The sequence below is a fragment of the Heteronotia binoei genome, chromosome 2 (assembly GCF_032191835.1).
Source record: "Heteronotia binoei isolate CCM8104 ecotype False Entrance Well chromosome 2, APGP_CSIRO_Hbin_v1, whole genome shotgun sequence".
NCBI classification, from domain to species: domain Eukaryota; kingdom Metazoa; phylum Chordata; class Lepidosauria; order Squamata; family Gekkonidae; genus Heteronotia; species Heteronotia binoei.
This window is the reverse complement of record NC_083224.1, coordinates 193522950-193537573: the sequence shown is the minus strand read 5'-3', so window position 1 is coordinate 193537573 and position 14624 is coordinate 193522950. Positions and strand designations below refer to the sequence as shown.

General features: G+C 52.7%; 1 protein-coding gene across 1 annotated transcript in view; it reads right to left on the bottom strand.

The window, feature by feature from the left end:
* SCAMP4 (secretory carrier membrane protein 4) overlaps window positions 1–14624 on the bottom strand; it is a 45860-nt gene that overhangs the window by 15787 nt on the left and 15449 nt on the right. The window contains exons 3-5 of the mRNA XM_060232769.1: window positions 10624–10679; window positions 7552–7680; window positions 130–286 (exon numbers count right to left, since the gene is read on the bottom strand). Coding sequence (XP_060088752.1) covers window positions 130–286; window positions 7552–7680; window positions 10624–10630 — 293 coding nt within the window. The 5' untranslated portion in view covers window positions 10631–10679. The remainder of the gene's footprint in view (window positions 1–129; window positions 287–7551; window positions 7681–10623; window positions 10680–14624) is intronic.

Here is a 14624-nt window from a genome sequence, read left to right as displayed (position 1 = left end):
CCTTTTCAAACTTTTTGTTTGGGGCCTGATAAACCCCCAACGCCAGGCTTAGTAAAGTTCTCTTCACAGCCAGAAAGAAGGACAAACTGGGTAGATTTCTGAAAGGAGAGAGAGAATAATAGCACTTACCGGAAAGCTTTGTAGATGGGCCGAAACCAGCAGACATAACTGCAGGGGCTGAAAAGGACGAGCCAAAGGATGGCCAAGCCAAAATTCACACCTGAACCACCGCCGATCCACCAGGCCAGGCAAGCAATGAGATTAACACCCAACGTGACCGAGTAGACTGCGGAGGAGAAAGGAGGAAGTCTGAAAGTGGGCAATACTAAGGTCTACTCGGAGACACACAGCTCCTGCACCCTGTGGTGGAGCCATACCTCAGAGAGACAGAATGTGTGTGCTCGCAATGGTGGCATCGAATTTGACTTCAGCATCCCCATTTTGAGGGGTTGAGGTTCTTAGAAAACAACTGGAAGAGGCATAAAGGCACCCCCTCCACCCCGTCTCTTCTCTGACAACCCATTTCTGGCTAAATGCCTCCAGGAAACCCACACAGAGCCCTCCCCTCTTGTCTACGGCATCTCGAGTTGTAAGATACAGCGCCTCAGAGCATGGAGGCTCTACAGAGCCAGCAGGGTTACCTAAATTGCTTTCCCTCATCCAATTCTTATTTAGAGCCGTGGCTAACAGCTGCCACACAGGTTACTGGATGGTGCCTAGGTCAGGGGTGAGCACTTGCGGATTCTCCTGGATGCCTCTCTGATCCTGGAGGCCTTGGTTACCACCACTGCCAGATCTGCCTTTTTCCATCTGAAGCAGGTTCGACAGCTGGTTCCATATCTCACCTCCCCCCCCCCCGCCCTCCAGTGACCTGACCACAGTTGACCCATGCAACGGTCCCTTCCAGGCTAGGTTACTGTAACTTTCTCTGCATGGGGCTGCCCTTGACCCTGCTCCAGAAACTTCAGCTGGTGCAGAACACTGCTTCACAGACGCTGACGTCGTCGCCTGCATGGACACAGATCCGTCCTGTGCTGTGTGAACTGCACTGGCTACCTATTGAGCGCTGGTACTTATGTTTAAAGGTGCTGGTGCTTACGCTTAAAGTCTTATACGGCAAGGGGCTAGCACACCTGCGGGACCGCCTTTCCCTTACGAGCCCCGTAGGTCTTTACGATCAGCAAGCCGACACCTTTTGGTGATACCCGGCCCCAGAGACACCGTCTCACCTTAAGAGAAGCCATGCTGGATCAGGCCAATGGCCCATCCAGTCCAACACTCTGTCACACAGTGGCCAAAAACCCAGGTGCCATCAAAAGGTCCACCAGTGGGGCCAGGACACTAGAAGCCCTCCCACTGTGCCCCCCCTCAAGCACCAAGAATACAGAGCATCACTGCCCCAGACATAAGAACATAAGAGAAGCCATGTTGGATCAGGCCAATGGCCCCTCCAGTCCAACACTCTGTGTCACATAAGAACATAAGAGAAGCCATGTTGGATCAGGCCAGTGGCCCATCCAGTCCAACACTCTGTGTCACACATAAGAACATCAGAGAAGCCATGTTGGATCAGGCCAATGGCCCCTCCAGTCCAACACTCTGTGTCACATAAGAACATAAGAGAAGCCATGTTGCATCAGGCCAGTGGCCCATCCAGTCCAACACTCTGTGTCACACATAAGAACATCAGAGAAGCCATGTTGGATCAGGCCAATGGCCCCTCCAGTCCAACACTCTGTGTCACAGAAGAACATAAGAGAAGCCATGTTGGATCAGGCCAGTGGCCCATCCAGTCCAACACTCTGTGTCACATAAGAGAAGCCATGTTGGATCAGGCCAGTGGCCCATCCAGTCCCACACTCTGTGTCACATAAGAACATAAGAGAAGCCATGTTGGATCAGGCCAGTGGCCCATCCAGTCCAACACTCTGTGTCACATAAGAACATAAGAGAAGCCATGTTGGATCAGGCCAGTGGCCCATCCAGTCCAACACTCTGTGTCACACATAAGAACATCAGAGAAGCCATGTTGGATCAGGCCAATGGCCCCTCCAGTCCAACACTCTGTGTCACAGAAGAACATAAGAGAAGCCATGTTGGATCAGGCCAGTGGCCCATCCAGTCCAACACTCTGTGTCACACAGTGGCAGAAAAACCCAAGTGCCATCAGGAGGTCCATCAGTGGGACCAGGACACTAGAAGCCCTTCCAGTGTCCCCCCCGCAAGCACCAAGAATACAGAGCATCATTCCTCAGACGTAAGAGAAGCCATGCTGGATCAGGTCAATGGCCCATCCAGTCCAACACTCTGTGTCACACACCGGCCCCAAAACCAGGTGCCATCAGGAGGTCCATCATTGGACACTAGAAGGGACCAGGACACTAGAAGCCCTCCCACCGTTGCCCCTCCCAAGCACCAAGAAGACAGAGCATCACTGCCCCAGACAGAGCTCCAATAATAAGCTGTTGCTAATAGCCACTGATGGACCTCTGCTCCAGATGTTTATCCATTCCCCTGTTGAAGCTGGCTGTGCTTGTAGCCGCCGCCACCTCCTGTGGCAGTGAATTCCACGTGTTAATCGGCCTTTGGGTGAAGAAGGACTTCCTTTTATCAGTTCTAACCCGACTGCTCAGCAATTTCATTGAATGCCCACGAGTTCTCTTATTGTGAGGGAGGAAGGCCCTGGCCCCAGCCGGGTGAAATGAGCTCTCCTTTCAGCTAAGTCAATGGATGTCACTTGCTATTGGCTTCCTCCCTTCTATTCCCTCTCGGGACTGCAGGACCGGCTGGGCGCACCCGCGAGGCAGAATTTGTCATTTTTAACTTCCAATGTTTAATTCTGTAATTTTAGATTTTGTCTAATTTTAATTTGGTTTTAACTGTTGACTGTCTCTTTCTATGAGGTAACCCGACCCCCGGCCTGTTCTACGGGAAGGGCGGGCTATAAACTGAATAAAATACATAAATCAATATTCTATTCTACGCTTCATCTACGTTTACGAGCTGCCTCGAGCCCCACGGGGAAGAAAGGCCGCTAACAGAAGTTCGAAACAAATAAATTAAATCATTCGTGAGGATGCCAGCGATTTCTACCAGGGCCGGGACTTTTTCTACCAGGGGCCGGCCTGGTAAAATCAGCTCCCAATGGAGATCCGGGCCCTACCTGGCTTATTAGCCTTCCGTTGGGCCTGTAAAATGGAGCTGCTCTGCCACGTCTTTGAATGAGGCAGCGGGCATCCTTCTATTCGATCGGTTGGCCTCCCCCTACGCTCTTATGGCCCGCTGCGTCACTGTATTGTGGAGCTATGCCGTCTTGCTTCATACCACCTTGCTGAACTGACTTGCCGCACTTATTGAACGTCGAATTTGTTTCCTTATTATGATCTTATTGTGATTTTAATTTAAATTGTTGTGCTCCCCTCTGAGCCCCCCGAAAGGGGGAAGGGGCAGAATAGAAATAAACTAATAATAATAATGTTTACCCGCAAAACACACTGCAAATGCATCACGGGCCTGCATCTTTACACCCCTGGGATAGGATCCCCCTCACAATATTGAACTATTGCTGCTTCGAATGAATTATACCGGTTCTGCAAGGGGTGAGTAAATGAAGCACTGAAAGGTTATTCAACAACCCGGAAGGGGCAACTGAAATTCTGGTAGGAATCGCTTCCTACAATTCCAGGCATCTTTCCGCCGTCATAAGGACTAGAAACTTGCTGCCAGAGGATGGACGAAACAGTTTAAAAAGAGGATTACATAGGTTCATGGAGGAGAAGTCAATGGCTACTAACCAATGTTCCCTATAAACTGCAGAGCCTTGTGAGCAAAAATTCTACTTTGTGAGCTCCTGACATTAAAGCTGTGAGCTGCTGCATGAATTAGTGTGCTCCGGGGTCCTCCTTCCTGAGCTAAGACAAAAATCTGTGAGCTAGCTCACGCTAACTCAGCTTAGAGGGAACACTGATACTAACCATGGTGACTGAGAAGAACCTCCACATTCAGAGGCACTAATCCTCTGAATCCCAGAGCCAGCAGGGCTCTTCTGATGTTCTTATGAAGGCCTCGGCCTCTCTGCCCTGCTGTTGGCCCTTCAGAGGAACTGGTTGGCCACTGTGTGAGACAGGAGGCTGGACTAGATGGACCACTGGCCTGATCTAACAGTGCTTTTCTGATGTTCTTATGAAGGCCTCGGCCTCTATACCCTGCTGATGGCCCTCCAGAGGAAGCGGTTGGCCACTGTGTGAGACAGGAGGCTGGACTAGGTGGACCATCACTGGTCTGATCCAGCAGGGCTCTTCTGATGTTCTTATGAAGGCCTCGGCCACTCTGCCCTGCTGATGGCCCTCCAGAGGAAGCGGTTGGCCACTGTGTGAGACAGGAGGCTGGACTAGGTGGACCATCACTGGTCTGATCCAGCAGGGCTCTTCTGATGTTCTTATGAAGGACTCGGCCACTCTGCCCTGCTGATGGCCCTCCAGAGGAAGCGGTTGGCCACTGTGTGAGACAGGAGGCTGGACTAGATGGACCATCACTGGTCTGATCCAGCAGGGCTCTTCTGACGTTCTTATGAAGGCCTCAGCCACTCTGCCCTGCTGATGGCCCTCCAGAGGAAGCGGTTGGCCACTGTGTGAGACAGGAGGCTGGACTAGGTGGACCATCACTGGTCTGATCCAGCAGGGCTCTTCTGATGTTCTTATGAAGGCCTCGGCCACTCTGCCCTGCTGATGGCCCTCCAGAGGAAGCGGTTGGCCACTGTGTGAGACAGGAGGCCGGACTAGGTGGACCATCACTGGTCTGATCCAGCAGGGCTCTTCTGATGTTCTTATGAAGGCCTCGGCCACTCTGCCCTGCTGATGGCCCTCCAGAGGAAGCGGTTGGCCACTGTGTGAGACAGGAGGCTGGACTAGATGGACCATCACTGGTCTGATCCAGCAGGGCTCTTCTGATGTTCTTATGAAGGCCTCGGCCACTCTGCCCTGCTGATGGCCCTCCAGAGGAAGCGGTTGGGCACTGTGTGAGACAGGAGGCTGGACTAGGTGGACCATCACTGGTCTGATCCAGCAGGGCTCTTCTGATGTTCTTATGAAGGCCTCGGCCACTCTGCCCTGCTGATGGCCCTCCAGAGGAAGCGGTTGGCCACTGTGTGAGACAGGAGGCTGGACTAGGTGGACCATCACTGGTCTGATCCAGCAGGGCTCTTCTGATGTTCTTATGAAGGCCTCGGCCACTCTGCCCTGCTGATGGCCCTTCAGAGGAACTGGTTGGCCACTGTGTGAGACAGGAGGCTGGACTAGATGGACCACTGGCCTGATCTAACAGTGCTTTTCTGATGTTCTTATGAAGGCCTCGGCCTCTATACCCTGCTGATGGCCCTCCAGAGGAAGCGGTTGGCCACTGTGTGAGACAGGAGGCTGGACTAGGTGGACCATCACTGGTCTGATCCAGCAGGGCTCTTCTGATGTTCTTATGAAGGCCTCGGCCACTCTGCCCTGCTGATGGCCCTCCAGAGGAAGCGGTTGGCCACTGTGTGAGACAGGAGGCTGGACTAGGTGGACCATCACTGGTCTGATCCAGCAGGGCTCTTCTGATGTTCTTATGAAGGCCTCGGCCACTCTGCCCTGCTGATGGCCCTCCAGAGGAAGCGGTTGGCCACTGTGTGAGACAGGAGGCTGGACTAGATGGACCATCACTGGTCTGATCCAGCAGGGCTCTTCTGACGTTCTTATGAAGGCCTCAGCCACTCTGCCCTGCTGATGGCCCTCCAGAGGAAGCGGTTGGCCACTGTGTGAGACAGGAGGCTGGACTAGATGGACCATCACTGGTCTGATCCAGCAGGGCTCTTCTGATGTTCTTATGAAGGCCTCGGCCACTCTGCCCTGCTGATGGCCCTCCAGAGGAAGCGGTTGGCCACTGTGTGAGACAGGAGGCTGGACTAGGTGGACCATCACTGGTCTGATCCAGCAGGGCTCTTCTGATGTTCTTATGAAGGCCTCGGCCACTCTGCCCTGCTGATGGCCCTCCAGAGGAAGCGGTTGGCCACTGTGTGAGACAGGAGGCTGGACTAGATGGACCATCACTGGTTTGATCCAGCAGGGCTCTTCTGATGTTCTTATGAAGGCCTCGGCCACTCTGCCCTGCTGATGGCCCTCCAGAGGAAGCGGTTGGCCACTGTGTGAGACAGGAGGCTGGACTAGGTGGACCATCACTGGTCTGATCCAGCAGGGCTCTTCTGATGTTCTTATGAAGGCCTCGGCCACTCTGCCCTGCTGATGGCCCTCCAGAGGAAGCGGTTGGCCACTGTGTGAGACAGGAGGCTGGACTAGATGGACCATCACTGGTTTGATCCAGCAGGGCTCTTCTGATGTTCTTATGAAGGCCTCGGCCACTCTGCCCTGCTGATGGCCCTCCAGAGGAAGCGGTTGGCCACTGTGTGAGACAGGAGGCTGGACTAGATGGACCATCACTGGTCTGATCCAGCAGGGCTCTTCTGATGTTCTTATGAAGGCCTCGGCCACTCTGCCCTGCTGATGGCCCTCCAGAGGAAGCGGTTGGGCACTGTGTGAGACAGGAGGCTGGACTAGGTGGACCATCACTGGTCTGATCCAGCAGGGCTCTTCTGATGTTCTTATGAAGGCCTCGGCCACTCTGCCCTGCTGATGGCCCTCCAGAGGAAGCGGTTGGCCACTGTGTGAGACAGGAGGCTGGACTAGGTGGACCATCACTGGTCTGATCCAGCAGGGCTCTTCTGATGTTCTTATGAAGGCCTCGGCCACTCTGCCCTGCTGATGGCTCTCCAGAGGAAGCGGTTGGCCACTGTGTGAGACAGGAGGCTGGACTAGATGGACCATCACTGGTTTGATCCAGCAGGGCTCTTCTGATGTTCTTATGAAGGCCTCGGCCACTCTGCCCTGCTGATGGCCCTCCAGAGGAAGCGGTTGGCCACTGTGTGAGACAGGAGGCTGGACTAGATGGACCATCACTGGTCTGATCCAGCAGGGCTCTTCTGATGTTCTTATGAAGGCCTCGGCCACTCTGCCCTGCTGATGGCCCTCCAGAGGAAGCGGTTGGGCACTGTGTGAGACAGGAGGCCGGACTAGGTGGACCATCACTGGTCTGATCCAGCAGGGCTCTTCTGATGTTCTTATGAAGGCCTCGGCCACTCTGCCCTGCTGATGGCCCTCCAGAGGAAGCGGTTGGCCACTGTGTGAGACAGGAGGCTGGACTAGGTGGACCATCACTGGTCTGATCCAGCAGGGCTCTTCTGATGTTCTTATGAAGGCCTCGGCCACTCTGCCCTGCTGATGGCCCTCCAGAGGAAGCGGTTGGCCACTGTGTGAGACAGGAGGCTGGACTAGATGGACCATCACTGGTTTGATCCAGCAAGGCTCTTCTGATATTCTTAAACAGAGTTGGTGTCTACTCCCCATTGTGTACACACACACAGTCCTATCTGAATACCAAAGGCACTGTATTCTGCGCCCAGGTGCCACCCACCCATATCACTCCCCCCCCCCCCCGCCCGCCGAAGCAGCTGTACGTTTAACTTACAGATCCACAAATGATAGATCCTCCTCACCAGTGTCTGGTGATCAATTGGAATTTCATCAGCAAAGTTCTGGTAGAAGCACGGCTTCAGGGGGATAAATTTAGGGAGCGGGGGGAAGTTGTTTACTTTTTCTGCAAAGGAAAAGAAGCAGAGTCAGAAAACAGCATGGGTGAAAGGACCGTCGGCTGACAGAACTCAACAAGGTGGGAGAAGAAGATGATGATATTGGATCTATATCGCACCCTATACTCTGAATCTCAGAGCGGTCAAAATGTCCTCTTCCTCCATCCCCCACAACAGACACCCTGTGAGGTGGCTGGGGCTCAGAGAGCTCTCCCAGAAGCTGCACTTTCAAGGACAGACGCTCAGAGCGGCCTACAACTTCCTCTCCCTTCCTCCCCCACAACAGACACCCTGTGAGGTGGGTGGGGCTGAGAGAGCTCTCCCAGAAGTCGCCCTTTCAAGGACAGAGTCTCAGAGCTGCCTAAAATCTCCTTTTCCTTCCTCCCCCACAACAGACACCCTGTGAGGTGGGTGGGGCTGAAAGATCTGTCCTTGAAGCTGCCCTTTCAAGGACAGAGTCTCAGAGCGGCCTACAATCTCCTTTCCCTTCCTCCGCCACAACAAACACCCTGTGAGGTGCATGGGGCTGAGAGAGCTCTCCCAGAAGCTGCCCTTTCAAGGACAGAGTTTAAGAGCAGCCAACAATCTTCTTTCTCTTCTTCCCCCACAACAGACATCCTGTGAGGCAGTTGGGGCTGAGAGCTCTCCCAGAAACTGCCCTTTCAAGGACAGAGTCACAGAGTGGCCTACAATCTCCTTTCCCTTCTTCCCCCACAACAGACACCCTATGAGATGTGTGGGGCTGAGAGAGCTCTCCCAGAAGTTGCCCTTTCAAGGACAGAGTCTCAGAGCAGCCTACAATCTCCTTTCCCTTCCTCCCCCACAACAGACACCCTGTGAGGTGGGTGGGGTTGAGAGAGCTCTCCCAGAAGTCGCCCTTTCAAGGACAGAGTCTCAGAGCAGCCTACAATCTCCTTTCCCTTCTTCCCCCACAACAGACACCCTATGAGGTGTGTGGGGCTGAGAGAGCTCTCCCAGAAGTCGCCCTTTCAAGGACAGAGTCTCAGAGCGGCCTAAAATCTCCTTTCCCTTCCTCCCCCACAACAGACACCCTGTGAGGTGGGTGGGGCTGAAAGATCTGTCCTTGAAGCTGCCCTTTCAAGGACAGAGTCTCAGAGCGGCCTACAATCTCCTTTCCCTTCCTCCGCCACAACAAACACCCTGTGAGGTGCATGGGGCTGAGAGAGCTCTCCCAGAAGCTGCCCTTTCCAGGACAGAGTCTCAGAGCGGCCTACCATCTCCTTTCCCTTCCTCCCCCACAACAGACACCCTGTGGAGTAGGTGGCGCTGAGAGAGCTCTCCCAGAAGCTGCCCTTTCCAGGACAGAGTCTCAGAGCGGCCTACCATCTCCTTTCCCTTCCTCCCCCACAACAGACACCCTGTGGAGTAGGTGGGGCTGAGAGAGCTCTCCCAGAAGCTGCCCTTTCCAGGACAGAGTCTCAGAGCGGCCTACCATCTCCTTTCCCTTCCTCCCCCACAACAGACACCCCCATCACCAGACAATCAACTCCAGAGGTCCCCAACCCTTTTGAGCCTGCAAACAGATTTGGAATTCCGACATGATGTACCGGACACAGCAACAAAACGGCTGCTGCAGGAGGCGGAGCAAGCCGCAACGTGATTGACACAGCCTCACTCCAGTCACACGATGCAGATCCTGGTGCCGGGGCGACAGACGTTGCCAAAGCAATGTTTGACGAAACCTGCACAACCAAGCCGATCTCCAAAAGCCAATCAGAAGCTATGCTGGGCAAAAGTCCTTCCTGGCCCCGCCCACTGCCTGAAAGCACATGGTGTGAGCCCCAGAAAAGGTGCCCATGGGCACTATTGTGCCCACGAGCATTGTGTCAGGGAGCCCTGCTCTCCTCTGTCACCCACAGTACATGTTGGTTTTGCTGTTACTCACAGGTGTGCAACATCCGGTCCATCTAAAGAAGTTAGAGATTTGGGGGGGGGCAGGGTTTTTACAGCAAAAAGCCAGGCCTGTAGTCACAGGAGTGGGCCTCTGGGGGCACTGCCCTCTGACATCCAGGCAGCGCCCCCCCCCCCCGACTTCCAGGTGACCTCCAGCGTGCAGTCGGCTTTTTTCATTTTCTTTTTGCCATGGCTGAGCCGGCAAAGCGTTATCAGCGGCAGCCAGAGCCAGGGACGCTGAGCAAGGCAGCAGAAGCAAGAGGTGGAGAGGAGGAAGGCGGAGGAATGGGCTGGGGAAGGGAGGATGGATAGAGCCGCTGGCTGCAAAGTGCCAGGGTGGGAGAGAGGGAGGGGAAGGGAACCGCCCCCCCCCGCCCCAGCTAGCACGCAAGGCGCAGTCTCTTCTTCACTCCGAAGTTTTAGGGTTGGCTGTCTCAATCTGGCCACATTCAGAGCCTCTGGCTTTTGCCCCTACCCTACAAAGTTTCTGAGAAGTGGCAAGCCCTTTAGAGAATGAGAAAGTGTGCCCCCTGACTTGTGAAACCCTGGCTACGGCCCTGGGGGGGGGGGAAGCCCAGCAGGAACTCATTTGCATAACAGGCCACGCCCCTGACATCACCATTGTTTCACACAGGGCTTTTTTGGAGAAAGTCCAGTAGGAACATATTTGCATAACAGGCCACACCCCTTGACACCACCATTGTTTCATACAGGGCTTTTTTGGAGAAAGTCCAGTAGGAACATATTTGCATAACAGGCCACACCCCCTGACACCACCATTGTTTCACACTGGGCTTTTTGGTAGAAAAGGCACAGGAGGACAGATTTGCATATTAGGTCACACCCCCTGACACCACCATTGTTTCACACAGGGCTTTTTTGGAGAAAGTCCAGTAGGAACACTTTTGCATAATAGGCCACACCCCCTGACACCAAGCCAGCCAGAACCGCATTCCTGCTCAAAAAAAGCCCTGGGGGGGATTTCTCTCCAAACCAGCAGGGCTGCCTTCCATGTGAGGCTGCTTTGGCTTCATTACCTGCCATTTCTTCCGTAGGGGCCACTCACAGGCTGGGGTTTTCCCTTGAGGAGGACCTAGGAAGGGAAGAAAGAAAAAATTGCAAAGGTGGGGCAAGTTGCCATCTTAAGAGGGCAGACTGACAAGCTTAAGAACATGAGAACAGAAGAGAAGCCATGTTGGATCAGGCCAGTGGCCCATCCAGTCCAACACTCTGAGTCACATAAGAACAGAAGAGAAGCCCTGTTGGATCAGACCAATGGCTCATCCAGTCCAACACTCTGTGTCACATAAGAACATAAGAGAAGCCCTGTTGGATCAGACCAATGGCCCATCTAGTCCAACACTCTGTGTCACATAAGAACAGAAGAGAAGCCCTGTTGGATCAGACCAATGGCCCATCCAGTCCAACACTCTGTGTCATATAAGAACATAAGAGAAGCCCTGTTGGATCAGGCCAATGGCCCATCCAGTCCAACACTCTGTCACATAAGAACATAAGAGAAGCCCTGTTGGATCAGACCAATGGCCCATCCAGTCCAACACTCTGTGTCACGTAAGAACATAAGAGAAGCCATGCTGGATCAGGCCAATGGCCCATCCAGTCCAACACTCTGTGTCACGTAAGAACATAAGAGGAGCAATGTTGGATCAGGCCAGTGGCCCATCCAGTCCAACACTCTGTGTCCCATAAGAACATAAGAGAAGCCATGTTGGATCAGGCCAGTGGCCCACCCAGTCCAACACTCTGTGTCCCATAAAAACATAAGAGAAGCCATGCTGGATCAGGCCAGTGGCCCATCCAGTCCAACACTCTGTGTCCCATAAGAACATAAGAGAAGCCATGCTGGATCAGGCCAGTGGCCCATCCAGTCCAACACTCTGTGTCCCATAAGAACATAAGAGAAGCCATGCTGGATCAGGCCAGTGGTCCATCCAGTCCAACACTCTGTGTCCCATAAGAACATAAGAGAAGCCCTGTTGGATCAGGCCAGTGGCCCACCCAGTCCAACACTCTGTGTCACATAAGAACAGAAGAGAAGCCCTGTTGGAGCAGACCAATGGCCCCTCCACTCCAACACTCTGCATCACACAGTGGCCAAAAACCCAGGTGCCATCAGGAGGTCCATCAGTGGGGCCAGGACACTGGACGCCCCCCGCCCCAAGCTCCAAGAATCCAGAGCATCACTGCCCCCAGACAAAGAGTTCCAGCAAAAAGCTGTGGCTAAGAGCCACTGAAGGACCTCTGCTGCAGATGTTGATGCAATCCCCTCTTGAAACTGGCCTTGTTGGCACCCGTCACCACCTCCTGGGTACAAAGGGGGGGGGCTCTCTCTTAACAACTGGCAGTTGGCATCCCTTGGACCAAATCCAGCCCCTAGAAGAAAAAATCTTTTAAGAGTGGAAAGAAGAAGACAAAGATATTGGATTTATATTCCGCCCTCCACTCCGAATCTCAAAGTGGCTCACAATCTCCTTTCCCTTCCTCCCCCACAACAGACACCCTGTGAGGTGGGTGGGGCTGAGAGAGCTCTCCCAGAAGCTGCCCTTTCAAGGACAGAGGCTCAGAGCGGCCTGCCTCTCTTTCCCTTCCTCCCACAACAGGCACCCTGTGAGTCAAGAGGGGATGAGAGAGCTCTCCCAGAAGCTGCCCTTTCAAGGACAGAGTCTCAGAGCGGCCTACAATTTCCTTTCCCTTCCTCCTCCACAACCGACACCCTGTGAAGTGGGTGGGACTGAGAGGGCTCTCCCAGAAGCTGCCCTTTCAAAGACAACCTCTGCCAGAGCTCTGGCTGACCCAAGGCCATGCCAGCAGCTGCAAGCGGAGGAGTGGGGAATCAAACCCAGTTTTCCCTCGTAAGAATCTGCACACTTAACCACTACACCAAACTGGCTCTCAGGAAACTGGCAGCCTTTAAAGATTTATTTAATTCATTTCTATCATGCCTTTCTCTCCAATGGAGACCCAAAGAAGTTGGCATTACACTCACCTCCATTTTATTCTCACAACAACCGTGTGAGGAAGGTTTGGCTGAGAGAGAGTGACTTATTTATTTATTTCTGCAGGCTTCTAATTCTGCCCTTTCCCGTAAACGGGCTCAGGGCAGATCACAACATAAATTAAAACAACTAAAAACCTACAGATTAACAATACAATAAAACCAGTAAACCGAGAAACAATAAAACAGAGTACACATCATAGGAGGCCAACGCCACGTTCTACAGATTAAAACAGCTATCGGCCCATGACTGCCCCAAAGTCACCCAACAAGCTTCCATGGCGGGGGAGGAGGGATTCGAACCTGGGTCTTCCAGACACTAGTTTGACCCTCTTAACCAAGACTCCACATTTCATATTGTTCAGTGGTTCAAAAGAGCTCTCCTCCTTCTCCCTTAAAGCCCCAGCCCTCTGTGTCAATTCTTCAATAACCAGCCCTAAATGAAGCCTAAAGAATGACAAGTAGTCCTTCATTTCTCTCCCCCTTTGTCAAATCATAAGAGACTGACCCTTTAATTCAGGGATGTCAAACCCATTCGTTACGAGGGCCAGATCTGACATAAATGGGACCTTGTCGGGCCGGGCCATGTGTGTCATGAACTTTAATGCCAGGTAGCAGAGATAAACTTTATAAAGAACGCAGATAAACACAATTAAAAGATTTTTTTAAAAAAAACCTAAAATAAAACGTGCTTAAAACATCAGGACTCTAGCAACGTTCTGTTTATTTAACAGTGTCTGATAACTGGCACCTCTTGTTCTGAATTATTGCATCAAAAACTGGAGACAGTGTCTGTAACATAGCAATCTTGAGTATGCTGTCCAGGCGTTGTTCAGGTGTGTATCTGGAGAGCCAGTTTGGTGTAGTGGTTAAGTGCGCGGACTCTTATCTGGGAGAACCGGGTTTGATTCCCCACTCCTCCACTTACAGCTGCTGGAATGGCCTTGGGTTAGCCATAGCTCTCGCAACAGTTGTCCTTGAAAGGGCAGCTTCTGGGAGAACCCCCTCAGCCCCAACCACCTCACAGGGTGTCTGTTGCGGGGGGAGAAGATATAGGACAGGGGTGGCCAACAGTAGCTCTCCAGATGCTTTTTGCCTACAACTCCCACCAGACCCAGCCAGCATGGCCAATGGCTGGGGCTGATGGGAGTTGTAGGCACAAAACATCTGGAGAGCTACCGTTGGCCACCCGATATAGGAGAATGTAAGCTGCTCTGAGTCTCTGATTCAGAGAGAAGGGTGGGGTATAAATCTTCAGTCTTCTATCTTTAAGTTGCAAACCTACTTTTGCTTTGCTTACAGGCCTGGTAGAACCGCACGTCTGACATCCCTGCTTTAATTGATTGAGAGTGGATCCTTTCCGTCTGCGGGGAAAAATCCCGTATAGATTGAGGATACCAGACACTACTACGCTGATGCAGAAGCACAGATCCTTCCTTTCGGGGGCTCCATCGAGCACGAAACCCCCACCCGTAGATTTCTGCAGCAGCTCACGCAACCCACACAATCTGTCCCGGCAATAGCTGCCGTAGTTTTCCACTCCAGCAAACGGACAAGAGTCTTCTTGTGCCAATTCAAGGAGATCTCTCTCCCTCCCCCCGCCCAAATGCAGGAGGAGACAAAGAGACAAGTGTCCATTCTCAACACCAGCCCAGTTGGCGAAGAAATGTCGGCCAGAGATCAATAGAGCAGGGATGGGCAATGTAATTCTGTGAGATAAAAACCAGGCACGGACAAAACAGCGAGCGTTTTCTATGCTGGTTTTCAAGAGCGCAGAATTCAACTACGTACGTGTTTAACCCCCAACCCAACAAGTTTCCAGCCCAGACTAGACACAGATTCAAAAGGTTAATATACAGTAAGGGCCAAAAATTAAAAGCAGAATTTAAAATAAAATCATAACCAAAAACACATGTATTACAGAAAGAATTTCTGTGCTGGTTTTCAAGAGCACAGAATTCAACTACGTACGTGTTTTAACCCCCAATCTGACAAGTTTCCAGCCCAGACTGGACACAGATT